This window comes from Oenanthe melanoleuca, chromosome 3 (genome assembly GCF_029582105.1).
Source record: "Oenanthe melanoleuca isolate GR-GAL-2019-014 chromosome 3, OMel1.0, whole genome shotgun sequence".
Classification (NCBI taxonomy): domain Eukaryota; kingdom Metazoa; phylum Chordata; class Aves; order Passeriformes; family Muscicapidae; genus Oenanthe; species Oenanthe melanoleuca.
Genome location: NC_079336.1, coordinates 89188405 through 89215186, shown reverse-complemented (window position 1 = coordinate 89215186; position 26782 = coordinate 89188405). Strand labels below are relative to the sequence as shown.

The following is a 26782-nucleotide window of genomic DNA, read 5'->3' as shown; positions in this document are numbered from 1 at the left end:
TTTAGAGCTAGTCTGTGAGAAGCTTTCTGCTGACCTGTGAGAGTCTTGCAATGAAACTTGATAACAATCAAATATAATGAAAACTGTCACTAAGTGATTTATTACTGCATTCAAAATGAAAAAAAAATCATGAAAATTGGATCAAAACATTCATTTTGTATCAATGATCTGTTTGTGTGCTGATTGTTACTAGCAAGAATAAGTTTCTGAATCATTGGTTAATAGTCTTTATTTCAGAGATTAAGGGTCTCATGTATTTGTTATTGACAAAAATTGTTGTGTTTTGTTTTGTTTTCATTCCTGCCCTCCTGCCTTCCCTGTCTACTTTTCTTTCTGTTTCCTCCTTGATTCCCCAGACCTACAATGTTTTCAGTGATGACCACCTGGAGTACAGTGGTTTGTCTCGCCAGTTCCTCTTCCGGCGCCTCGAGCCGTACACGCTGTACACCCTCACTCTGGAGGCATGCAATGCAGCAGGCTGCACTCACTCTCCACCCCAGCCAGTCTGGACAGATGAAGCGCCCCCAGTGTCCCAGATGGCACCTGTAATCCAGGCAGTGAACGCCACCAACGTGGAACTGAGCTGGTTGCAGCCAATTAACCCGAATGGAAAAATAATCCGCTATGAAGTTATTCACAGACACACAGAAGAGACTGTTGCAGGGCACGGAGCAACCACAGAAGATGAGAAAATTGTTTTCACAGAATATAACACTGAGAGCAATACATTCACCTATAATGATAAAGGTTTACAGCCATGGACAAGGTATGAATATAAAATACGCACCTGGAATGCAGCAGGCTACACTGACAGCTCCTGGACAGTGGCAAAGACTAGTCAAACTGCCCCGAAAGGTCTTGCTGCCCCCAGTTTATCCGTGGTGTCAGCCAACCCCCACAAAGTGCTCATATCCTGGACACCCCCTGCACAGCCAAATGGCATCCTCCAGTCATACAGGCTGCTGAAGAATGATGTTCTCTACCCTTTCAGCTTCGACGCTGCTACTCTCAGCTACATGGATGAGGACTTGCTGCCCTACACGGTGTACAGCTACGCAGTGGTTGCCTGTACCATGGGGGGCTGCTCTACCAGTGAGCCAGCTGCAATAAGGACACTGGAAGCAGCTCCTGCCTTGGTGGACCCCCCATCCCTGCAGGCCGTCAGTGCCATCCAAGTCAGAGCATCCTGGGCACCTCCCCAAATACAAAATGGAGATATCACCAAGTACATATTGAAATTAGGCAATGAAGAGTATTATCCTGGCAAAAGTTTGGAAATGTTGGTCTCCAACTTGCAGCCTTACACACGGTATGATTTTGCATTGGTCGCCTGTACTGCTGGGGGCTGCACCTCTAGCACATCCCAGTCTGTGATGACCATGGAGGCTCCACCATTAAATATGGAAGCTCCCAGGCTGCTGGTCATGGGCTCGGAGTCCATTGAAATCACATGGAAACTCCCAGAGAAGCCCAATGGCAAAATCACAAGTTATGACCTAAGGAGGGATGGTGTGCTTGTTTACTCTGGTCTGGAAACTCGGTATCTTGATTTCACCCTGATGCCAGGCATGGAGTACAGCTACACTGTCACAGCCAATAACAGCCAGGGCAGCATCACCAGCCCCTCAGCTCGCATAAAAACCAACCCCTCTGCTCCATCTGGGATGTTGCCTCCTAGGCTGCAGGCATGGTCTTCCAGTGAGATTTTGGTGGCCTGGGATCCTCCTATCAAAGTAAATGGTGACATTAGAAACTACACAGTCTCCATCCACAAGCCTGGTGAAATGGAAAAGAAGACTTTTGACTTTGATGAATCTCATGTTTCCTTTCTGAGACGGTCATACATAGTGGCACAGCTACAGCCCTACAGCAGGTAAGTCTGGAAGAAGCTGTTTGTTGAATAAATGTTGTGGGGTGGTGCAGTGGGGTTGTTTGCTAAAAAGCAAATAATAAAACAAGGGATTTTTTTTTTCTTTTTCAAATTTACAGTAACACCAGCTTTATATCATCTTGATGAAGTGCATAGTGTTGACTTAGATTGCAATTAATAGAAGGGGTAATTCAGCTCTCTGCTGTAGACTCCAAAACCTGCAGTCTTGTACTGGTGTATCTTTCACATGGTATCTGCTATTGAGAATAAGTAGGGCTTTAGCTGACAAAATTTGGGGTGGGGAGACCAAAGTTGTGGTAGCTGGGTCATTCACAGGGTAGCTGAGCTGAAATTAACGGAACATGTTTGAACCCTTAAGCTGGAAACAGTGATTTGTGATTAAATGAAAGCTAAAACTTGAGAAACTTGCTACAGAAATGCACTGGATACTGAAGTAATATCTTCCCCACTAATTCTTGATTATTTACCTGACCTTTCCTTATATATTTGTGTAGGCATAATTTGTGTGTGTTACATGGTTGATAAGTTTGTCTGCTATTTACAGACAACTAATCTAAATCCAAAGAGAGTAATAGAGGAGCTCTGCAACTCTCAAATGACATCCAAATCATTTCTTACAATGAATCATCAAAATTATTTTGATCACTTGACTCCTGCAGATGTTTACGGCTCTGAAAAAAAAACCAAACCACACCCAAATAAAAACCCAGATGACAGTGCTCTTCCTCTTTGCTACACAAGGCACATGTGCTCATACGAGTTGCATGCCTACTCAAAATCCCAAAGACGAAATTGAGAAACGCGCCTGATCCCGCGCGTGGTTTGTGTGTGCGCGCAGCGCTGTGATGGTGCTGCCCTTGCCCTGTGCCCTGTGGCCTTGCCCTGTGCCCTGTGGCCTTGCCCTGTGCTCTGTGCCCCCAGGTACGAGGTGCAGCTGCAGGCCTGCACGGAGCTGGGCTGTGCCTCCAGCGAGTGGGCACCGGCGCGGACGCTGGAGGCTCCGCCGGCAGCGCAGCCGGCCCCGCTCATCCACGTCCAGACAGCCGGTGGCTTCCAGTCCACTGCCTCCATCCTCTGGGCCGGCCCCAGGCAGCCGAACGGGAACATCCTGTACTATGAGCTTTACAGGAGGAGAGCGGCTCAGGCACACGTAAATTTGGACCTCTCACTCGTTTACAACGGTTCTTCAACCTCCTTCGAAGACGACGAGTTGCTGCCTTACACAGAGTACGAGTATCAGGTGGGAATTGAAGCTGCTTAGCAGCTCTGATTGTGATTTCAGTGCACTTTGAGAACCTTGCTTTACACTTGCAATGAACATACCTATCTCAATTCTAATGTTGTGAAACCTGGATGGTTATTGTGAATGTATTTTAAAGATTTGAGAAGCTGAAAATAATTCCATACAAGAAATATATTCCTTCAGCATTTGTTTAGCTTAGTAATAGGTGCCTATGTATCTTATATGTTAAATGTTTGTGTACCCTCTAGAGCCTCTGCAAGCCTCTGTTATGTGAAATTCTAGTTCTTAAAAGGAAGCTTTTTTCCATTACTTTTTCTTTCTTTTTCTATCCTCCCTCAATGTCTTATGAATTAATTTTTAGTTTAGATCTTAGAGCGTTTTACATCCAGAGGGAATGTTTTCTCTTTAAATTAGTTATTCAAATGACAAGCAAATTTTTCAAAAGTGAATTTGCTGTTGATGGTTGGTGTTCTTATTTTGTTTAATATATACCTGAAATAGTGCATTCTACCTCTTGAGCAAGGTGGAGCAATGTTTCTTTTACAGGCTCATTGGCTTTATAGGATCACAAGATGATTCAAGTTGGAAGGGTCTCAGGAGGCCATCCAGCCCAACTTTCTGCCCAAAGCAGGGTCTGTAAAGAGGTCAGATGAAGTTTTGCAAGGCTTTATCCAGTTACATCTTGAAAACTTTTGGGGCAGAGGTTATAACCTTACAGACAGTCTGCTCCACTGCCTGATTTGGCAAATTAGCTAGTCCCTCCAGTTTGGTGTCACCTGCAAGTTTGATGAGTGCACACTGTATAGATCAGGTTCTTTGGCAGCTCTGCTCCACTGCTATTGCTTTCTCTTTTAGGTAGCCAGAAATCATGAAGAATTAAACCTCAAAGCTTGTTTTATCACATTTGTCCATCCAGGTGCTGCATACCCACGTGTTGTAGACTCATCAAGTCATGCAGTTTGGAAGGGACATGCAGAAGGCATCTAGCCTAACTCCCTGCTTTAGGCAGGTCCAGATAAACCAGGCTCTCAGAGCTGTGTCCAGCTGAGTTTTGGATCAAGTTCTCCATCCTGGCATCTGCAAGGATGGAGATTGTTCAGCCTGTGTCAGCAGAACTATTGTTAGACCAGATTTCCTTGCTGCTTTAGGCAGGATCCATGGGAATGTGAATTGAAGTGCAGATGGGGCTGAGTAGACAGCAAGCATTGGTAGCAGACCCAAACCATACTTGTTAAGAATCTTTCTTAGATGAAGAAAAACTTTCCAAGCTGGATGTTGTAAATATTGGCTGTGGGATGTTCTCAGCTGGACTAACTTTTAATTATCTCAATCAGAAGCTGTTTTTTGGGAAGCTGATACCACAGAGACTTTCTTCAGCCAATATTTTAATGACTTATCAGTGACAGATAAAAAAGAAAAAAAGGAAACCTCTTGATCTGATTCCTGTGCTTTATTGTGCTGTATTCAAGACTTAGCTTTTTATCTTGGTTCTGCCCTGTAACCAGGCTGAGCTTTTGATTGGAACTTTAAATCATTTTTGGTTTTTTTCACCAGTGGCCATTTATTTCACCATGAGAGGTTTTTCAATGCATGTGTTTGTCTTCTGCTTAAGTCGCTTGTAGCAGTCCTCTGGGATGTATTCTAAGCTTCTCCATTGTTGACAATTTATATCTTGCCTGTGAGACAAGTTATTCATAAGTATAGGGCTTGGCTTTTGCTATTATGCTGATGAAACCCAGATTTATATTTCACTTAAACTGGATATTGATTCTCCTGTCTCTGTATTTGAGGCTTGTTTGCTGGACATAAAACTTTAAATGCAACTGAATTTCCTCCAGCAGAATGCAGATAAAATCAAAGTGCTGTGATGGGACTCTCTCCAGCATTTTTGGAGGTATTGAGATTTATTTCAATGCTTTAATAGCTTCTTTGGACCTGAAATCAGGACTTTTGAATATGGGTTTTTGGGATTTTTTTTCATTGGGTTTTGTTGGTTTGTTTTGTTGTTTTTTAGTTTGTTTATTTTCCTGGAAACTTCAGCTGAATATTAGGTTTTATAAAACCAGGTGCAAAAGTTTCACTTCCAGAAATGATGATGTGAGTTTAGGAGCTCATGCTGATAAAAGGGACTATGCCCTCAAAGTGCTTACATCACTGTTCTTCAGGAAGCACATTTATACTTTAAATAAATGCATGAGCATATTAGCACCTGCTAGTTTGCAGTGGATTTTTAAGTGGCATGCAGTGCCTACTTCCATACTCCAAAACACTTAGATCTTTGAAACTCCCTCTGTTGGTCTAGTTGTACATTTGGATACTTGAATTTTCTAGAACATCTTTTAGGTATTTGTTGGAATTCTACCTGATATCCCCAAGTCTATTAACCATGTGCTATTGCATTATCTCCTGAAAATCCCCGATTTAAACAAACATTGTCACTCATGAGTCCCAATGAGTCTGCAATTGGAATCCTTTGATTCCTGGAATATTTCTGACACAGGGTGTGTAGGACCTCCTCAGGAATCACTGAAAGTGTGTGCCATGTTACCATAGAGCAGCCTAGAGAGTCAAACCTGCTTTTCCCAGCTAAGGGAAGGCCCTTCTGAGCAGAGACCTGTGGCATTTAGTGCAAAGCAGAGCTGTCACAGTATGGTGTGATTTCCATGCAAATGCAGTACCATTCCTCCACAATTACACTTAGTTGTGTTCTTAAAATGGCTTCTTTAGATTAATGGCTTAATGTCTTCCTGGTTTAGGACACATCCTTATTTCTATTTGGCAGGAGCAGAACATATAAAAGACAGAAAATTGCAATTGTCCCTCTTCTGAAAGGTTTATAGCTTCCTGCAGAGGTTTATTCTTTGAGAGGTCTATTCAGTGCACCAAGACAGGGTCTGCAGTGCTGGAGCTGTTGGCTCTGCCTCTGATCACTGTTGGAGGCACAGCATCTCTCCTGTGTGTGGAGTCCTTCTCACCTTCCTGTCACTGCAGCCAAGTGAAGGGTCCAGGAAACATCCCAGGACACACCAGGGTAAATAAGTATTTGGTCCTCTCAAAGAGAAAACAAATAATATTCTGACTTTGAAGGGATAAAGAGAAAAAAAAAAAAAAAAAAAAGGTGCAAAGTCATGAAGACTAAGGAACCAGCTGCATGGGGTGTAGAATTTGTTAGCCCTATTGGTCACTTTCCAGTGCCAGGAAGGACACCTGATTTACCAGCCTGTCTGTCACATTGTTGGCTGAGCTCAAGTTTGTGCTGGTTAGTTAGTGACAAATCAGTCAGTGACCTCTGCAGGTAAAACTGGTTTTCTAGTCGACCAGTGATGGATAGTCACCCATTTGTAATATCCCTCATATCTGGCTCCTCTTCATTCTTTTAATTCCCCATTTCTTCCCATCTCTCTGTCGGAAAGATGCACTGCAAAGCAGTGACATTTTAAAAAAAGTTCTTCCATTCCATTCTTGTTCTTTTGTTTGTAAGAATGTATTTTCTTTTTCTTTCTGAGGTTTCTACTTCCAATTAAAGAGAATTTCTCATACTATGTCTGCATTAGACTACCATGCTTCACCTCAGCTTCTGAAAAGTAAAGCAGACATAACTATGTTGTGTCATTGATACAATGATGATACCTACTCTAGATATCCTTTTGCAGAATGGGATGCTTCCTTTCCCCTAGGAGAAGGGAAAAGGGCCATTTGAAACCACGTCATTTTGCTCATTAAGCCCCACCTCAGGGAGTGTGTTTCTCTTGTCAACAAAATCTTAAATTCAAGTGTGTTGATGCAACAAAACCTTGATTTTTTTTCATTAAATTAAATGTGGATATTAGACTGGATTTGTTGGCATCCTGATTTACCAGTGGGACTCTTACAGCTTCACTCTTGCAAGACCCTTCTCAGTAAATTGTCATTTCAACAAATTCAAAACCATGGCAAGCTATCCTTTAAAAAGACATTAGTGTGAGTACCAGGGGAAAATATACTCCAGGGCTGTAGATGGCTTGGTATGATTTCCTTGATTGTATCTTTTTATTTATGAGGCATAATTTATGACTGCTGAAAAGCAAACTAAAATGAGTGATGGCTAACTACAGCCAAAGTAATAAATCAGAACCAAAGAAAGAAGTGGTGATTTTGATCGAATCTATTGAATTAGCTCTTGCCCTTAGCCATTACAGGTATTGGAAAGACCTTTTAATATCTGCTTATCTCTCTCATGGGAACTTGGTAACTATCTCATTATATACCCATAGGAAACAAATTATTTAATTTTCTATCTTTTAGAGTTAAACCTTTTTAGATCTCTCATTAATTACTGGCATTATACTATGTTATATGTAATGAGCTTCCTTTAAAATTTTTTAACTTTGTTTAAGTCCCAAAGTTTTTGCATATTGTCTTTCCCTTCTCCAGGGTGGATTTAGTAGTTTTATTATTAGCATTTGAACAGTGGAGATGAATAGCAATGTTAAGAGGCTCTAATTAACACAGTAGTAGAAGTCTGGACCTGAAATCTATGCCATTATATGTTTATGACCTCCATAAGGAGACTAACAATGTTGAAGAGGGAAAAGTATGGGGCAATCTGAGAAGAGGCAATCAGGAATTTGATTACTACCTTTTTGTACCCCTGCTCATGAATGGATGTGATAGTTTCTTTACCTTGCCTTTGCTCTGTCCAACACAAATGCACCCACTTTTTAAACTTTCTGCTTTGCTAATATCTGCCTGGCACTGAAGTGCCCAGATATGAGTACATTATCCTAATGCTGGATGCTAGATTTTGGTAGATAAGCTTTATGCTCTGAGCTCTGCTGACAACACATAAGTAACTCCAAATGAGCCAGTCAGTACAACAGTCAGTTCACAAAGACTTGTGAAGGATGCTGCAATTGATGGTGAGAAGGAGATTCTTTGTTTTTCTTTAATTTCAACCAGCCAAGATTGTGGTCTCTTCAATTGTCTTGAAGGTCGAAGCAAAAATTGAGGGCTGTGTTTCTGACTTTGCTGATGTCAGATCTTATATGACCCTAAAATATCTTACTATCTTGAAAAAGAATTATACTGTGAAAACTCTGCATTTATGTGAGTGTCAAGTCAAGAAATTCAAAGCAGTCTCAAAGTAATGCTGGGTCCTTGAGGTCTCCATTAAGCAACTTTAGAAGAGAGGACTGGTACAAACCACTCTGCTACCATTTGTCTCTCATGGCATGTGCCAAGCAGTGCCAGCATTGAATCCTTTTTGGAAAGACCAGCAGTCACAGGTGTGGAGTATCTGCTTGCCATAAGAGCAGAGATCCAAGTTGTACCTGACTCTTACACACAGAAGTAGAGTTGCATGCCCGTGTAAAAGGGCTGGCTGGGTCTGACCTTGTGGTTCCCCAGAACCTACAGCCCTCCATACCTCCTACAGCTCTGAGCAGGAGAGGTAGTGACATACTAATGAGAATTTTTCTGAGGCAAATGCTGGTTTTTGAGTGCCTGAAGGGACTTGGTGCAAGCTGCTGGCACATTCAGAGCTGAGATCTTGTCCCTCACAGAGGTACCTGTGATGGACCTCAGCCTAAGCACAATGCAAAGTGGCACAAGGCACAGTTCCTGTTGGACATGCAGGGAGCCAGAAGCCACTGCTGGTTGGTAGTCAGCTCTTTGGCTTACTCTCTTGCGAGCAGGAAGGGTGAGAAGCATCTGGCCTCTGTGCTATGCAGAGTATCCCAGCTCTTCCTAACGTGGAGAGTCAGGAGCAGCTCAGGACTGCTGCCTTCACTGAGGCAAGCTGCCCCCAGCACCCTTCTGCCTGTGAGATCTCTCCAATAAAGGAGAGTTTCACATTCTCCATAGGCTGTTCATGCCTGAGTGTCCCCGTTGCAGGAGTTTGAGTTCAAAACAAATCTTCCTTGCTATGGCTTTGGGATTTAAGGAGTGTTGCAGGAGATGAATCTGGTTCAGGGATGGAAGTCATCTCCTGGGCTTCTTCCACTGTCAGCATCTACAGTAACATGATTATTCTGCATCTTGTTGGGCATATTCTATGCCCAAGGTGATTTTGGTGCCCTAGTTTCTGCCCTGTGGCAGAAGTTGTTAGCTCTGCTAAGCCTGAACAGATTCACTGTGGTAAGGTGACTTTTCTCAGAGCTTCCTGTCCTGCTTCTCACAAGTTTTGCCCCTTATTGCCATGCTGATGAACCTTGAGGTTGTCCTGTGATCATTTTGAGTGATTGATCACAGGTTTTTCCAAGAGCAGAGATCTGTGCAGGCTCAATTTATGATGGAAAAAACCAAACTTAGTTACCTGTGACTGGAATTTGTCAGTTCTCTGAATATACTCTCCAGAGTTTTCTCCCCTATTCTCTCTCTGGCTCCACTTCAAAGTGCAGTCTGAGCCAAGGGCCAGAGATTGATAAAACATTAATTAGTAACCCTTGGTAGCTGATTTTAGAGCCCTCTCCTGGTTTTTTGGGACAGTGCAGCCATTAACAAGAGTACATCTTTTGGCAGGGTGCTGAGCCATGCACCATGATGTCAGACTTAATGCTTTTTGAGGCAGAATATTCAGAAAGTCAAGATATAAGAAATTTTTCCTGGCTTTCTGCTCTTTCTGTTTCGTCATTTAATACATCCCTAAGATGTGATTGCTTTTTGTTTGTTCTGTGTTCCCATGTGGTCTTCCATAACTGTAAGAAGGTAATACTGCTGCCTATTAGGCTCTTCATATTTCTATATGAATGTGATTAAATATTTTTGGTGCTGATTATACCACAATTTATAAAGATTGTTTGTGACCCCAAAAGTCTTTTGCGAAAAGCCTAAATAATGACATTTCAGTTTAACCAGGCTAGTCAGGCAGCAGCTTCCATCCATGACTGTTTAGTGGTGACTTTTTGAGAAGCCATGGTCTCTGGTTTTAGAGACTGCTCATTGTGATTTCTGTTGCCATGCTGCCCCATTTTTTCCTGCAAAGAAGTGGCTTAACACCAGCATTTCCATCTGCAGTCAGTTCTGTGGATTTACTGCTCCAGGTTTCCAAACACTGACCAGGATTTACTTGGATAGCAATTCTCACAGGGAAATTTTTATAACCATCCATCCTTTTACAGATGGTTGAGCAGAAGCAAAGGGAGTTGAGGGACTCCAGCTTAGGTCAGTGTAAATCTGGAATTCAGAGCCTCAGAAGTCCTGTTTAGCTGTCACAGCTGTCTCAGAAGCTGTGTTACAGACTCACAGACACCGAGGGGTTTCTGCTGGACACGTGTCTTGGCAGGGCTGAGTAGCTGGTGTCTGTCTAGAAGGCACACTCAGAGCAGGTCTGTCTGTCAGGCCCACACAAGTATGGCCATCACCTCAGCCTTCTTTCCCAAGGAGTCAGGCATGTGGCAGCGTGGTGGGGACATTGCTGGGGACATCAACTCCCTCTTGACCTCTATAGGGAAGTGCTGTGCTGGGAAATGATGTGTCCTCTTGCTTGCTCCTGCTCTGCCCAGTCAACCTTGGTTTCAGTTGTGTTCATGCAAAATGAAACTGCTTCAGAGGGATCACTGGGATCATCCCAAGCACAGAGGTGGGTCATCCAGCTGGGCATTCCCACTCCAGAGGGGCAGCAGGCACAACTGCCTCTGTTGGAGCATGTGATTGACCCTCAGTTACCTGGCTCTTGAAGGAGTCCTGTAACCACTTAGCTGTACTATGGAAGGGGATGAGCACAGAGTCACAGAATCTCCTGAGCTGGCAGGGACCCACAAGGATCATTGAGTCCAACTCCTGGCCCTGCCCAGGACACCCCAAGAGTCACACCATGTGCCTGAGTGTTGTCCAAATGCTCCTTGAGCTCTCTCAGGCTTGGTGTTGGGACCACATTCCTGGGGAGCCTGTTCCAGTGCCCAGCCACCTTCTGGGTGAAGAACCTTTTCCTGATATCTGGCCTAAGGCTCCCCTGACACTGTTTTGTTCCCTGGGCTCACATCACTGGTCACCAGAGGGCAGAGATTGGTGCCTGCCCCTTCCCTGCCCCTCAGGAGGGAGCTGCAGACCACAGTGAGGTGTCCCCTCAGTCTCTTCCAGGCTGCACTGGATTGGGACAGTTCTTACATTATTGTTAGAACCTGAGGCTCACACAAACAGGACATCCCTTCCTCAGTCAGGCTCCCAAACCCAGATAGCAGATAACTGTGGTGTCTGATACTGCAGTGGTGAAGAGGGAAGGTAGCAGTGCTTTTCCAAGACATTGCTGTTGCTTTTCTGGTTTCAGCCCATTCCCAGGCTCAAAGGAACCAGACACTCATCTGCACATCATGTTCCCCTTATTCTGTGCACAGTTTTCAGGGCAGGATGTGTCCTCACCTCTATTTAAGCAATTCAAAGCTGCTGGCATCCAGCAATGAAGTTCTGAATGCAGCTAGGAAATGGAAGTCAGCACTTGGACAAGTGATGGCCTCCCCACTGTCATTATCCTTCTTTCTCTCTTTTTTCCCAGGGGTGACTGGGTTGCTCTGACAGTAGACACACTCAGGAATTCTAAGCCTTCTGTTTTGCTCTTTTACTTCCTCTGAAATGCACATCAGTCCTGTGCAAAATATAAGACCAAATGAGATAGTGAGGAACAGAGTGTCCCAAGGTCAGAGGGACTCATCTCTGCTATAAATCTCCCAGTCCTGTGGCACAAGAGGACCACACACTGCTTGGGATGGGGAAGAAATCCTCACTGTGCTCTGTGACAGTGGCCTTTTCTGGCTCCTGGCCCTTTCCTAGTAACAGGAACAGGCTCTTTGGGGAAGTGATTACAGCACCAAGCCTGACAGAGTTCAAGAAGCTTTTGGACAACACTCCTGGGAATATGGTGGGACTCTCAGGAATGGTCCTGAGCAGGGCCAGGAGCTGGACTCAATGATCCTTGTGTGTCCCTTCCAGCTCAGCTTATTCTGTGATTCTGTGAATTTAGAATTCTTCCTGAAAGATGAGGTGTAGGCACCTACAGTAGGTGAGGGATTGATGAAGGGAGCAGGCTCCATCCAACCCTCGGCTGCTTCCCAAATAAGTTGCATTTCTCTCTCATCCAAAATTCCTTGGCAATCTCATCCTGGAGCTGAATTCCTGTGCTACACAGGAAGGCTCTGTTCCTAGCTCATCACCTTCACTTTAGCTGTGGGCAGCTTGCTCAGCAGGACAGGTCCAGCCCTGTTACACTCTGTGCTCATTAAGGCCACAGCCTGGATGTAACTGGAGCATCTGAGCCCAGACAAGCACTGAGCTGGTGCCAGTGCCACACTCAGAGCTGCTCTTTCCATATGTGTTTTATTCTTTCCACAAAGAAATATGACCCTTGAAATGAATGGCTGTGAGTAAATCCTTGTAGCAGCTGGAACTGAACTGAGATACAGGGTTTGACCTGCTGCAGTAAAGTGAACAGAGTTTGACTTTATGAATAGTTCACAACAGAGATGTATTACTGATTCCACTGAAATGAAAGTGCTTTGGCTGAGCTTTTTATTGCAGGGCATCATTTGTACTTAGGATGGTTCTGTATGTTACTGATGGAATCAGGCAGGATCTCTGGGTTTGTAATTGGCAGAACCACAGCCTTCAAAGCCACTTCAGTTGTTTTTATCCCTTTTTTCTTCCCCAGGCTCCTTGGGAAGTGTCTTGTATTCTTGGAAATTATTATCAAGCTGGAAGGATTCAGGGTCAGTTTTGGAGACCTCATATTTCTAAACCTCCTTTTTTTTTCAAGACCTAGTCCCACCATTCTCTTTCCCAGGACCAATGCCCAAAGTAGATTGCATAAGAGTGTGCTTCACTGTAGTTAGAGCTGCTCAATATGAAAGCTTACTAAGGAATACTTATACTAAAAATCGCTCAGACAGTCCTCTTGTATTGCCATTTAGATCTATCATTCTGATTGATCACTATGTGGTTGGCTAATATTGAGTAATTTAACCCTATATGCTCATGCATCCATCTATTCTGTCTATTGTACCTGACATTCTACAAATTACTTACTCATGCAAATGATGACCTAAGGCAACCCTTTATGATATTCGTGTTTAATTATACAAATGCTTTTTGATAAATAAGATTATACATCCTTCCATATGTTTATTCAGTCCTTGATGAAAGCAAAATTTAATTTTCATGCAGATTTGTTGGAGAGTGTGTTTAATAAGTGCTGAGTTTTATGTAGTCTGCAGATCACTCTGGTTTTGGGTAGCTGACAAAATCAGTAGGCATAGTTCATAGAGACATGTGGGTTTTAATCAGGCCTAATTCAAGCTGCTAATTTTTGAAATCTTGGAACTGAAGTCATTGCCTTTGTGCTCATGCAATAAAGCAAATGTTGTTGTGAAAATAAATGAGAGATGCTGAATTAACTATACACTTCAGTGGGCTTTATTTATATTACGAGTTACTGAAAATGTTGCCAAATAACTGATACATTAATATTTTTAAGAGAGGGATGTTCCTGTAAAACACACTGGGTCTAAAGAGTAACTAGAGTTTGGCTTGTGTGATTCAGTCAAGGTGAATGCAACTTTTAAGTGTCACCCAAGGCCAGGCTGAATTCATCAGGGCTACCTGCATACATGAAGCAAGTGTGGAGAAAGGAGAAATTGTCAGGGCCAGATATGAGAATTTTTGTTCAGATGTCTTTGAAAACATTGTGTTGATTGCAGCTCCTCCAGGAGTCCTCTTGGCATAGTGTGACACAGACAGTGGTAGGAATTCAGGGTGCGGGGATCAGGTATGAAAAAGATGGCAGCACACACTGCCTGAGACATGACTTTTGCTTCTTTTCCCCAAGTGTGGCAGTGGGAAATATTCCACTCTTCTGTGAAAGAATGACACAGGTGCTGGCTGGCCATCAAGGGGCACTTTCCAGGAGTGCCATTGCGCCGCGCTTTACCCAGCGCCAGTAGAGCTGCAGGAGCCCCTCTGGCTGAAAGCAGGTGTTTTGTCCTTTGGTCCTGTGAGTCCCTGGTGACAGTTTCTCTGTGTGTGGCAGGTGTGGTCAGTGAACTCGGTGGGCCGGGCCCCAAGCAGCTGGTCCCGCTGCCGGACGGGCCCTGCCCCTCCCGAGGGCCTGGGAGCTCCCCTGCTCAGCACCGTGGCATCCACTCTGGCTGTGGTCAGCATCAGCCCCCCTCTCAAGCCCAACGGGGTGGTCAGTATCTACAGGCTGTTTTCTAATGGTACCAGAGGGACTGATGTGGTGGTGAGTATTGTCAGCACTTTTTCTGTATTTCCATTCCCGCTTGTGTTTTCTACCTTTAACAATTTTGTTCTTGCAAGCTGCTGCTGTTGGTGACAGACTGCCTTCCTCTCCTGGCCTCCCATAGTTAGCTGCTCTGCAATGCACTGTCCTGTCCGTGAGTTAAGCTGTCTGCTGATTTCACATTACCCATTTATTCCTTCCAGTGCACTTGGCTGTGTCTGTGTCTGATTCAGCCAGTTCATCCCATTGGTGCTGCATGGCCTTCCATTCACACCTGCCATGCTGCTGGCTTGGCTCTGCCTCTGGCACCAAGAAGTACCAAGTGCTTCCCTTTGCTTGCTTGACTCTCTCTTATTTTTTGCTGAGCTCTGCTAAACCACATGCTGCCAAATGAGAGCAGATGTTTCCCCTTGTTGGTGTTTTCTACATGTTTTTATTTCTTTGGCTTCAAAAAAGCTATACCAACAAATGACTACAGCAAAAAGGTGAAGTGGCAGTCCCTGTGAGCGGTTTCAGAACAGGAAACTGATTCCTTTGCCAGAACTGCCAGGTCTCCCTTGCTGAGCTTAGGAAAGTTTCCCAACAGACTCACCCAGCACAGTGTCTGAATGCAGAGCATCTCTTGGCTCAGATGTAGCTACCAGAGAGCACATTCTACTGTCTGGGAGTGACCCACCAGACACATTGGTGTCACACTGCCATCACTGTTTCCTGCATCCACATTGAGGAAGCTTGTGGGATATGCAGGATTATTTGCTAGCACGTTTATCATGGAGCTACTTTCCACATTAATTTCTTTTCTGCTTCAGTACCACTGTCCCAGAGTCTTTCTTTAATGGCTTTCAGCTTCTCTGTTGCTGAGAATGACATTTGCAGTTGACATACAGTGGTCACAGCTCAGCTAAAGATGTTTTGAGCCCCTGATGGCATGGTCTTTTCCTTTGAAGAGTGTTCTTTAGCTTCATAATGGGAGAAAAAATGCAGAGTTCCCATTACACAACAGCTGCATTTGTGCCAGACTTAAAGGACGTGCAGAATGTTCTGCCAGTCTTCTTCTGGGGTTAATTCACCTCTGTAACTCTTATTTAGTGCTTGTGATGCTTGAAGCTGTGACAAGCCTCCTCCTAACTTTTCCAGCTGTCGGAAGGGACTACCACCCAGCAGACAATACACGGGCTAAAGCCTTTCACCACGTACTCCATTGGCGTGGAGGCCTGCACCTGCTTCAACTGCTGCAGCAAAGGGCCCATGGCTGAGTTCACCACGCAGCCAGCCCCGCCCTCCGAGCAGCCCCCGCCGCAGATCCGCGCCGTCACCTCCAGGAACGCCTCCTTCCAGTGGGGAGCGCCCCACTCTCCCAACGGCATCGTCACCAGGTGGGAGCTGCCACAGCTGGGCTGGCAGCCTTGGCTGGAGTGGTGTCTGAGCTGGAACTGCGTGGCTGAGAGCACTGGATGGTTGTGCCAGTTGTCTTCCTTCCTTGGCGTGTTGGTGGTGGTGTTCCCTGTGGGCTGAACACCTTCTGGGAAGTGTTTGCATGCGGTGGTTGTTTTTTTCCTGAGCAGGATACTGGTGAGGATGAAGGTAGAAAGAATGAGCTGTTGTGAGTGGAGGTGATTGTCTGGCAGCTGTGGTTGTGTAATGGAACAGTTGTGAGTTCAACTGGCAGTGAAGAGAGCAGAAATCTGGAGTTAGTTAGGCAAAAATCCTGACCTGCAGAAGTGGGCAGCAAGGCAACATCAACAGTGAGTATGACTCAACAGGCATCAACAGCGAGTATGACTTGTTACCACCACAATTTCTCAGTTGTCTGACAAGACCAAAATGTCCCAGAGAAAAACTGGGATCAGGTCTATTTTCTTCTCCAGTAGCCAGAACAGACAGCAGTTAGGAAGAAATGTGGGATTGGCTTTTATGTTATTAAGGACCTTCATTCATCAAAACCTCATCTTTGTTCTCAGCTACGAGCTCCATGTGTACATGGCGTGTCCCCTGAACCTACAGCCAGCAGTGAAGGCTTGCAGTCCTGGCCCAACTGAGGTGAAGTACACAGGGAAAGGACAGAGTGCCAACGTGTCCAACCTGGAGCCTTACACCACTTACAACCTGCGAGTTGTGTCCTACAACTCCGTTGGCAGCAGCGCCTCCGAGTGGATCGGATTCACCACGGAAAAGGAGCGTGAGTATGAGAAATGGTTCACTGACCACTGATGCCTATTTCTGAGGCCCAGGGCTGCACAGAGCCAAATAACTTCCCCACCTCTGGGAGAGAGGATGTCCCCAGAAACCTTTTCTTCCATGTCCCTGGCCACTGCATCTCTGCTGCACATTCATTGAAATTCTGCTCTGGGGCTTAACTGCTCATTCCTTCAAAAATATTTCTTTGCTCATCATCTGATGTCACATCTTCTATCTTGGGAGTCTGGAAACCTTTTATTTTACTGAAAATGGGCAGCAAAGCTGCAGAACATAAAATGTTCAAGTATTACCAGAAGGCTGATGTGTAGTAATAAATATGCTGCCATAAATAATCCCTTGGAAAAGTGGAGATCTTGAAAGAGACCTGATGATTATTTTCAGGAACAATCTTATTGTCCTCATTCATGCCATGCTTCTGCTAGGACTCATAAAAGTTTTCCTTGGATGTCATCTGAATGACTGGATGCTTGTGAACACTGAAGTAAGAATTTGTTGCTGTCCAACCACTGCAGGCAGTGCTTTAAGGCCATGTGGTGGTATGCATGAAAATTAAACATGCAGGACCTGTGCCTACAGGCAGAATAGATTTTGCCATCAAAACTGAATTTGTAGTAGTCTAACATCAGCTTTTATTAAAAAGATCTGTAGTGCTGTAGCCAGAGTCATTCCATAACAGATGAGATGGGCATTTCATCTCAGTCTGTCGGGTCAGGGCAAAGATGATGTTCACTTTTTATCTCATGTCAGGATTTCAGAATCACCTTTATAAAAATCCCTTTTGCATCATTTGGTAGTTCTGCCAAGTTATTACTCAAAATCTGTAATCTGATACATCCTTAGCTGAAAATTTCAGGTGGAACATGCCCAGATTTTCTTTAATGTCCAAAGCTGTGTTTCATTAAATTGCAAGTTTAAAAGGCTGGAAAATTATTATGAACTTTTAGATGGAGAAAATTCATAAGGAACTGGTGAGATACATAGAACAAAAGGATTTGAAAGCAAGTTTTAATCCCCCACCCACTAAGTCAAAAGTCCTCTTCTTTCAGTCTTGCTTTTCTTGCCTTGCTGACATTTTCACACCAGGTTTCCAGAGTCCCTCTGACTGCCTCTTTCCTTGAGTCCCTCTGACTGCTTCCTCTTGCCTTGAAGGCTTGCTTTAGTGACAGTGGGCAATTAGCAGCAAAGTGCAGCTGGACAAGCAGCTTTCTTATGAACAAACCAGCAAATTCAGGGCAGATGGCTTAATGGCGACACCACAAGAAAGGAGCGCCTCAAACTTAAATGAAGTTTTTTTGTCAGCAAGCTGTTGAGCTCAACTGATGAACTTTTCCTCCCTGAAGTGAGTTCTGGGTTTCTTTTCTGTCTGCCTGCCATCTGTTCTCACTTTTCTGAAACTCCATGTTTTCATGTACGTGCATGTGTTAAAGATGATGTCGGCAATTTCTTGGGGCTTGCAAAAGAACCCTCTTCATAGCAGCTCCCACCCAGCCTGCTGCAGTGAAGCTTGCACAAACTCCTATGCCTCCCTGGAACTTAGGCTGAAACTTAAGCTGGAACTTAAATTACAGAGTTTTAGTGTTAGTACCACATACACAAATGCAAAGGGAGGGAGTTCCATGTTTGTTTTCAGGATATGTCTCTGCTTTCTCACTAGAGAAGCTGGCATGCCATAGCAGCTTTTTATTTTCTCCTTGTATTTTCCCTAGTCATACACATGGATATGAGAGAGAGGGAGTGCATGTGGCAGAGAGCTTGTATGTATGAGTATGATGGAGAATCTCTTTGTCTTCGTTGTATAACTCAGTCACAAATCACTTCTATCCTGTTGGCTGGAAATGAGCTCCTTTTCCTTGTCCTGCAGCCCCTCGGTACATGGCTCCGTTCTCCGTGGCCAGCAATCTGTCCACCATCCACATTGACTGGAGCCACACCTTCGTGCTGAACGGGCGCCTGAAGGAGTACGCGCTGACAGAGAGCGGCCAGCGCATCTACAGCGGCTTCGACACCGAGCTCTACCTGCCAAGGACCTCTGACAAAAGTCAGTTTCCTGCAGCTTCCTCTCTGCGAGAGTCTAGATTAATAATAATGGATGCTGAACTTTAAAAAAAAAAACATTCTCCATTGCAATCCCAAGCTAAGAGCGTACAGGCACACCAAAATGTATCTAAGCAAATCCTTGGAAAAAAATCCATAGACCTAAGCTTCCTCTTAAACATTATACCTGAAAGGGTGAGACTGTTTTGAGTCACAGTGAGCATCAAGCTTTCCCAAATCCTGGAGCTATGTAGCAATTCCATCCTTCAGGGCTACAGTCAGGGAAGTGTATAGAAATCATCAATTTCAGGAAAGACTGGAGCTTGAATTTTCATTTGAATCAAATTAAGTCAGTAGCTCTTGGAACCAGACATGTTTTGAAATAGTTTCATTTTAGAAATTTGCAGTCTTTAAAATAAAAGGAAACTATCAACAGGGGGAAAAAAAGGAAAAGAAAAAGCAGCAAGAAAAATGTTTTCTCTTTTTTTTCATTGGGATTTTGCATGTCAAAGAATTTTGTAATTTATTTTTTGTCTTCCTGATTACTGCAATGGTGCTAATACTTTCTTTGTTTTTATTCAAATGTTCTTAGTATGTTTGTTTTAGCTATGAAAGAAGTATGAGGGATTTAAGGCAAAATTATGAAAAAATTTAAAGTAAAAATTTAAAGAGGAAGAATTGAGTAGTGAAAGATGAACATAATTTGTAGCAACATCATAGTGACGATTGCTTATGATCTGCTATGGTTCATAGTTTAGAATTTCAATACCAATGTATAAAGAATTGTGAAGCTCTGGTATGAGACTCAGGTGGATTACAATGGGTTATGTACTATTCTTGCCTTGTTTTTTTAGACCTGGCTGTTTGCTGGTTAATAATGGTGAAAAAGCAGGACCTAAGGAATTTTTATTTCAGCTCCTGACAATATTTTCTATTTTTTTTTTTTTTTTTTGCTCAGCCTTTTTGTTTCAAGTGACCTGCATCACGGATGAAGGGAGTGCCATGACACCAGTCATCAAGTACAACGCTGGAGACGGCGTTGGTAAATACATGAAGAAATTACCTAGCTCCTGGTCATTTGATGTGTTTGTGCTTGAAATTTGGTATTAGTGCATGCCAGGCAGTATCAGGGACTTCTTTAGAGTCTTGTGTATGAGGTATGTAGGTAATGTGCTTTTTTTGCCATGTATGGATTTCTCTTCTTTACATTGTAAAATCATTGAGTCCTTTAGGTTGGAGTCATGGAATGGTTGGGTTGGAAGGGACTTCAGAGATCATCTACTTCCAACCCCCTGCCATGCAGGACAATTTCTACTAGACCAGGTTGTTCAAAGCCCTATTTTGCCTGGCCTTGAACATTTCTAGGGGTGGGACAATTCTCATGATTAGCTTCAGATCCTCTCCTCAGATATGTACTATTTTTTCTTTTATTTTTACCGAAGTATATTCCTCCAAAACGTGCTTTTCCCTGCTAAGTTTTTTGTTTCTAACAGAATTAATTAACTAGCTTAATTAAGTTCTTTTTTTTTTGTGTAGCATCTTGTTCAGCTCTTTAAAATAGATCTGCCCTATATTTGCAATTACTCTTTACTCTGCATTTCCCTTATATCCCTTTTCATGCTTTCACTTCCATTATCCTGCAGAATTTCAGGCAAAGCTGCCTTAAAGGCATAATAAAATGTTTCCAGTTGCTCTACATCCACCACCTTCCACACTCTGCCCCTTTGTTCTTTTGATTGCTGCTTTTACCCAGAGTCTATTAAAAACTTGAATGGCACTGTGAGCAACTTGCAGAGGGGGCTTGCAAGCAAAGGTGTTGAAAATTCCTTGGCCAAGAGTTTGGTTATACATGTAGGATTGCAAATAACCAGGAAATACTGTCACTGAGATTTCTCATACACCACACTTTTGTTGTGTATGAGCAAAGCCAACCAAGTGGCTGTTTTGTTCTCTAGCAGGTGGGGGAAAGGAATAGTAAAATATTTCATGTTGCTTGCTTTTGTATTAATGTATTAAAGCCTTCCTCTCTCTCTTTTGTTAACTGCACAGGCCTGTAACTGCACAGTTGTTCTGGAGAGAATGTCCTCTGTCAGTACTGTCTGAAATTACTGTAGTAATTTCCACTTTTCAAGGTTACTTGGAGAACCCTTTTTTCCTCACATTCCACCACCACCACCTCCTTTCAGAAGAGCTGCTGATGTAGTGGTGATTTCCAGCCTAAGCAGCAATGCCAGAGCTTTAAGCAGGGTCTCTTGAGGGTAGTAAGTTTTTTATTGCAGCCTGCTAGCATATTGAACCATTATGCCACCTTGAACATAAGTGCAAATAACCACATGACGACAAAATTACTTAAATTTCTGCCTAATTTATTAGCGAGGAAAGGGATGGCATATTGTTAAATGCTTCTAGAAATAACTGTCCCTTTCTCCCCTAATCCCTCTTTTTACAGGTCTGATCTTGACAACACCCGGAGAGAAGGACAAAGCAGAATCCAAACATGCAAAATTCTACAATGAGTTGTGGTTTGCAGTGCTGATGGTAGTTCTAGGTTTGATCGTCTTGGCTATTCTTCTCTCCTTAATACTTCAGAGGAAGGTCCACAAGCAACCCTATGCACGAGACAGGCCTCCTTTAGTTCCACTCCAGAAAAGAACATCACCAATGAGTGTGTATTCATCAGGTGAAACCCATCCGGTACGTTTGGAAAAATGCTGCCAATGCATATCCATGATTCCTGCCCCATCTAACACACAAAGAGATTTTTTCTTCCTCCTTCCAGCATTTTATTGCACATTTGGTTACCAAATGGAGGCTGTTTAGTGTAGGGAAAGGACTGTCTGGTCCCATGTGGGCACACAGAGCAAGGTTACAAGTGCTTAGTCCAAGCAGAGCCCTGGGACACCTGGTCTGCAGGCCCTGAAATGCTTCTGATGCCTAAGACAAACTTGGGATATGGAGTCACAGAAAATGCAAAGCCATTGCTGTCACCTCGTGTTAGCTGACATCTGCAGTAGAGCTGAGAAGTCTTTGGCATGCTGTGAGAAGGTAGATGATAAAATGTGCTTTTCAGAGGAAACTTTCGTGTGTTCCTAGCTGCCTGCTGTGGATGGCTAAGCAGGATCAATCTGACAGTCGTTGTCAGGTATCCAGGAGATATGCCTGCAAAGAACAAGACTTAGGGAGAAGCTTTATTTGTTGCCAGTATCCATCTACCACCCAGCTGGACTGCTCTAGGGCAAGCTGTATGCCAGGAAGGTTTGGAGTAGAGTGAGAGTAATCAGGGAAAAAGCTAGGGAACTTCACAAAATTCACATGTTTGTACACATAGACCCACAGTGGGACCATCAGAGCAATGGGAGGAGGGCTGCTAGGACATGATAAAGAGGAAGGCTTTTTATCATAAGAAGTTATAACTCTGAAAAAGAATGCATAAAAGAAGTGTACCATCATGCAGCAGAGTAGTAAAAGTTTTTGCAAAAGCAAAACAAAAGGAATGTGGCAATTGTTATGGGATTGAGAATGGGAGCAGCCATGCCCTCCATTTTCATGCTTCTTCCCAGGCACAGGCCATGAGATGATTCTTCTTGTCACTTCTCAGCTTCTTTTTCCTGTGAGCACCATCAAGCAGCATAGTGACTCCTGCATCCTTCACGCATTCTGTTCCTTCTTGTCTCAGTGCCAAGACACTGCATCTGTGCCTCAACCAAGAAGCTCTTGGAAACAATGGGATTTCCAGTGTGCCCCTTCTCCTGGCAAAGGCTAAGAGCATAAGAAACTTTTTTTTTTAGTCTCATGGTTTTGATTCCCTTGCCTCTACAGTCTGTCATCTTGTGTTATTCCTCCTGACTTTAAAATGTCTTTGCTGTTGGCATGTCTGCACAATTCCTTTTCATGTTCCTGCCCTCTCTTTTATTTTTTTTATTTTTTTTCCTGTTCTTTTCTTTTTCTTATTCCAGCAGCTCATGGACTCAATAGAAAGAAAGATTCTTTAGTGCAGCAGTTGAAGGACTGATCTGAGAAATTAGGACAGAGCTACTATGGAGTGGCAAAATCGCTTGTTTTACAATTCTTAGTGAGGTTGTGGCAAGCAATGCAGCCTGCTCACACACTACTTGACCACTTAAAAATTAAATAGTGCCTGGTCTTTGCCACTTTCCCTACTCCCCCACATCCTGCTACCCTGCTCTCCCTCATGGAGCTTAGCTAATTCACACCCTCTGTCAGGTACACCTACACTGCACCTTGCCCTGGCCTAATGCTTTTCCTCCCTCTCTTTAATCTCAGTTTGAAACTATTGCTGACACGTCCGATTCATCAAGCAGCGTCACTCTCAAAAGATACACGATGCACTTTGAGGTAGAGTCCTCAGCTTGCAGAGTGGCCACACGTGTGGTGTGTCAGGTGGCCCAAGCATGCACAAAGGCATCTGACACTGCATGTTTCTGGTGGGTGAATGATTTTTCCCCTGGTCATGAAAAGGTCTGCATCCTCTTGCTGTGCAAGTCTAGGCTATCATTCTGGTAATCAAAAATCTTTGGACTTCTGCTTGTTGGTACTTAAAAAAAAAAAAAAAAAAAAAAAATTGAAGAAGAAAAGAAAAAACAAATGGGGAAAATCCTGATTAGTGTTGGTGGGGGTTTGTTTTTAATTATATGATTGCTCTACAGTGCAGTACAGATTTTTTTCTTCTGTTTTAACTTGCATGATTTTGAGGCATGGTTTTCTCTGTTCTCTTTCACTCCTGCTTTGTTTTAGCTCAGCTATTTCATTTAAAACCATGCCCTTTATTTTTTTTGTTTTTCATTTATTACTTTGTGTCTCCCTCGCAGGGACTAGCAGATACAAAAATCCCGGGGGCTGGTTCTCCCACGAGCACCCGCAGTTTCGGTATCTCAGCGGGGGGGAGGAGGCCGAGCCAGGGCCAGCTGAGCCGCACCTATTCCCCCGCCTCTCTGCACCGCAGCGTCAGCCAGCTGCTCAACCTCTACGACAAGAAGACTTTCGATGAATCGCCGTGGGACGCCATCATTCACAACCACCGCTCCGCGGGCCGTGGCTTGGTAAGTAAGGGCTCCTGCTCCTCTGGGGGGCTGCTGTGCATCACCTGCTGGAGATTTGTCTGTTCTGTTGGAACCATGAAAAAAGTCTAAATGTCATAACTTCCTGGAGATACAGCCAAAAGGTCATGGGTTACATCCTCAAAATTCTTGAAGTCTACTGTTCTCTTCTAGAGTTGCAGGTGGTCACACATGGCTCTTACAGGATGCAAGGGATTCATGTGCATCTCTTTATGGTTTCCATTGAACAATTAACTCTGTGGTTTACCATGGAAATGCACCTTGAAGAATTCCCTTCTATTTGGTGGGATTTTCTTTCCATGCAATTCAGCAAATGTAACATGTCTGAGGTGGGATATCTTGGCATCCTTCACACATTTAGAACCAGAGGCAGGAGCTTGTGTTCTAGTGACTCCTGTTCTGTTAACTCAGTTGCTGATGAGATCTGCTCTCTGTCCTCTGCTCATAAACAATGCAAAGATTATGTGAATGCTCAGATCTCCTAGCATGTGTGACAAATTAATTCAAACTGTCTATATGGACTGGAATAAGGCTGGGGGGCAGGCAAAGTGCCCCTGCCCCTCTTTTCATATAGGACAGGACTAGACAGTGTCATCAACAGAGATCTGAATACATAGACACAGGACATGATTTTCAAGTCAAGGACAGTGATGACCTCCCTTCCTCCTTGTCACCAGGAAACAAGCTTTTTAACTTCCAACCTTCCCTGACCAAACCTGAGAAGGACTTCAGGGGTCAGTGAGACACGAGCCTGCTTCTTGAAAAAGATGAAAATTAAGGTTCCTAAAAAGGACCAAGAATGGGGATGAAGGGCCTGTGAGGCAGTAACAAAATTAGATGGTTAGTGAGTGCAAGTTAGTGAGTGGATCTTGCCCAAAATCCAAATGACCGGAAGACAGTCTGTTATATAAATCCAAGCAGCTTCCTTAGACTTTCACCTTCTGTACAGCAAACAGCTGGAAGGGCTGGAACATACAGGCTTACCACAGTACAGGGGTATTGGTTCCACCACTGTCAGAGCTACTTAAACCACAAGAGGATCAAGGAAGCCAACAAGGCTGAAGTAAGAAGGTAGTGATAACTTAACTCCAGGCAAAACCCCAGCAGATACAGGTTAACCTTCAGCCTGCACTCTGCATGGACTTCCCAATTCAGTGGTATCATGAGTCAGCAATGCCATTTTCTCAGAGCTAACAAATCCTTGTGATTTAATTCCTTGGGGACTAACAACTCACCCAGGGTGCACCCTTCTGTGATCTCATTAGCCAAAAGAGCAGCTTCTTGCTGCTGAGGGGAAGTTCTTGCTCTAGCCACTTATCTTGGGCTGACACTGTGACTTAGTTTTGGTGGCAGACAACCCTGACAGTATGAACTTCCCTGCTTTATCAAATCAGCAGCTCTTCTGTCCATCCTCTGCACATTGCTCTACATTTCCCTGAATCCATGTCTCTGCTACTGTGCTGCTCAGCTACTCTTGCAAACAAACCTCCTGCAATGCCTTTTGAGTCAGTTCTTTCTCTTTATTACATGCAGTAGCTTAGGAATGGTGGTTTCAAAGTTTGGTTCACCCCTTTGCCCAGCTTGCAAATCAATACAGTGAATGGCTGTAGTGGCCCTGGACACAAATCTGCAGTATCTGCCCTCTTTATGCTACGGAAATGGTTTATTTCTCTCCTGCTTTGAACTTTCTCCAGCCTACTGCAGGAGTGCAAATGGAAGTGCAGACACTCCCTTGGAAGCTTAAAGAACAAAACTTTGCCTAAATTATGTGTGATGTGGTTGTTACACAAAGCAAAAATGTAAATATGCTTTTTTTTCTTCTCATGGCTCCAAGTTCCCCAGTATACTGTAACAAACACTATATTATTGACTATTTGTCAGATATATAGAGTAATTAAGGAATTGATTGTATTTTTTTTAACTTACTGCTTATTGTGAAAATCTAATTGCCTTGGATTCAGGTGTTCAAATGCTTTTAGGTTCTTATCTCATCCTGGGAGGAAAGGGAAGACATTAGAAATGCACTTATTTATCTATTTAAGAACAATTTTTAGTGGGTAGGAGAAAAGATAAATTAAGGAATCATCTTTAGTCTGGTACAACTTTGGCTGACATGCTTCTTTTTTCCCTTCCTTACAGTATGTAGATGAAGAAGACCTTGTCAATGTTATCAAAGGCTTCAGCACTGTCACCAAAGAGCACACCACATTCACTGACACCCACCTCTGAAGAACAAAACCAGCTTTTCTAGAAAATGGAAGTGGGTAACTTGCCAAAAGCAGCCTGCATGGCCTCTGCAGGCAGGGATAGGGCTGCTGTTTCCCCACCCCATGCCCTCGAGTTAATAGATAAAAATGGGGTTTGGGAAGGGATATATGGGGGTTAGGGGGGAAGTTGGCCTTTTTTTTAACATCCCTTTCACTGTATAGTAAAAACTGTGTGCTAGCACTGACACCTCAGAATGGTAAGAGAATAGTTTGACAATCCCTCAGTCATACAGTAGTAAAAGACTGTGAAAGGTAGAGGCTCTCATCTTTGTCTCTCACCCAGCTTTCCCAGCTGAGGAGAGTTGTTAGGGTCAGGGGAGGGAGGGAGGGGGTTTGGTAAGGAAAAGTCTTTTACATGTCCAAAAAACAGCATGTGGCTAAAAGGGCCTGCATGGCAGGATGTCTGTGTTTTCTCCTGGCCTGATAGAGCTCCACCACAAAATTGTGCTCATGCACAGGTGAATAAACAGCACTGAAGGAATTCTTATGAAGTTGTTCTAGCCTTTGTGTTCTCTCACTCCCTCTTCCCCACCCTCTCGGCTCAAGTTAAAAAACCCAACAAAACAGGTCATTAATAAATGCTGAACTCCAAGCATGCTTTTTCACTTGCTGTCATATCCTTCCTTTCTGCTTATGTATTACTAATCCACAAGCAATAAAACTTGTTCACCATCCACAGTAAACTAGGTGCAAACAGCAAGCAGCCAGTGCGACACAGGTATGAAATACCGTGTCAAGGCACTTGTAATTGAGAATTATTACACCATGACAGCAAACCTACTCCCATATTCATCTCTGTCCTTTTTCCAGAGAAAGTGACAAGGAAGCCCTCAAGAGACTGCCAGTTTTCTGTGTATTCTGCCAAGC

The 26782-nt window shown here is 43.7% G+C and overlaps 1 protein-coding gene across 1 annotated transcript in view; it reads left to right on the top strand.

Moving 5' to 3' along the window:
* Positions 1 to 26596, top strand: part of USH2A (usherin) — a 365445-nt gene extending 338849 nt beyond the window's left edge. The window contains exons 63-72 of the mRNA XM_056487445.1: positions 357 to 1873; positions 2813 to 3131; positions 14128 to 14337; positions 15475 to 15713; positions 16299 to 16516; positions 18398 to 18574; positions 19529 to 19612; positions 21020 to 21264; positions 23400 to 23630; positions 25788 to 26596. Coding sequence (XP_056343420.1) covers positions 357 to 1873; positions 2813 to 3131; positions 14128 to 14337; positions 15475 to 15713; positions 16299 to 16516; positions 18398 to 18574; positions 19529 to 19612; positions 21020 to 21264; positions 23400 to 23630; positions 25788 to 25877 — 3330 coding nt within the window. The 3' untranslated portion in view covers positions 25878 to 26596. The remainder of the gene's footprint in view (positions 1 to 356; positions 1874 to 2812; positions 3132 to 14127; positions 14338 to 15474; positions 15714 to 16298; positions 16517 to 18397; positions 18575 to 19528; positions 19613 to 21019; positions 21265 to 23399; positions 23631 to 25787) is intronic.
* The last annotated feature ends 186 nt before the right edge of the window (positions 26597 to 26782 follow it).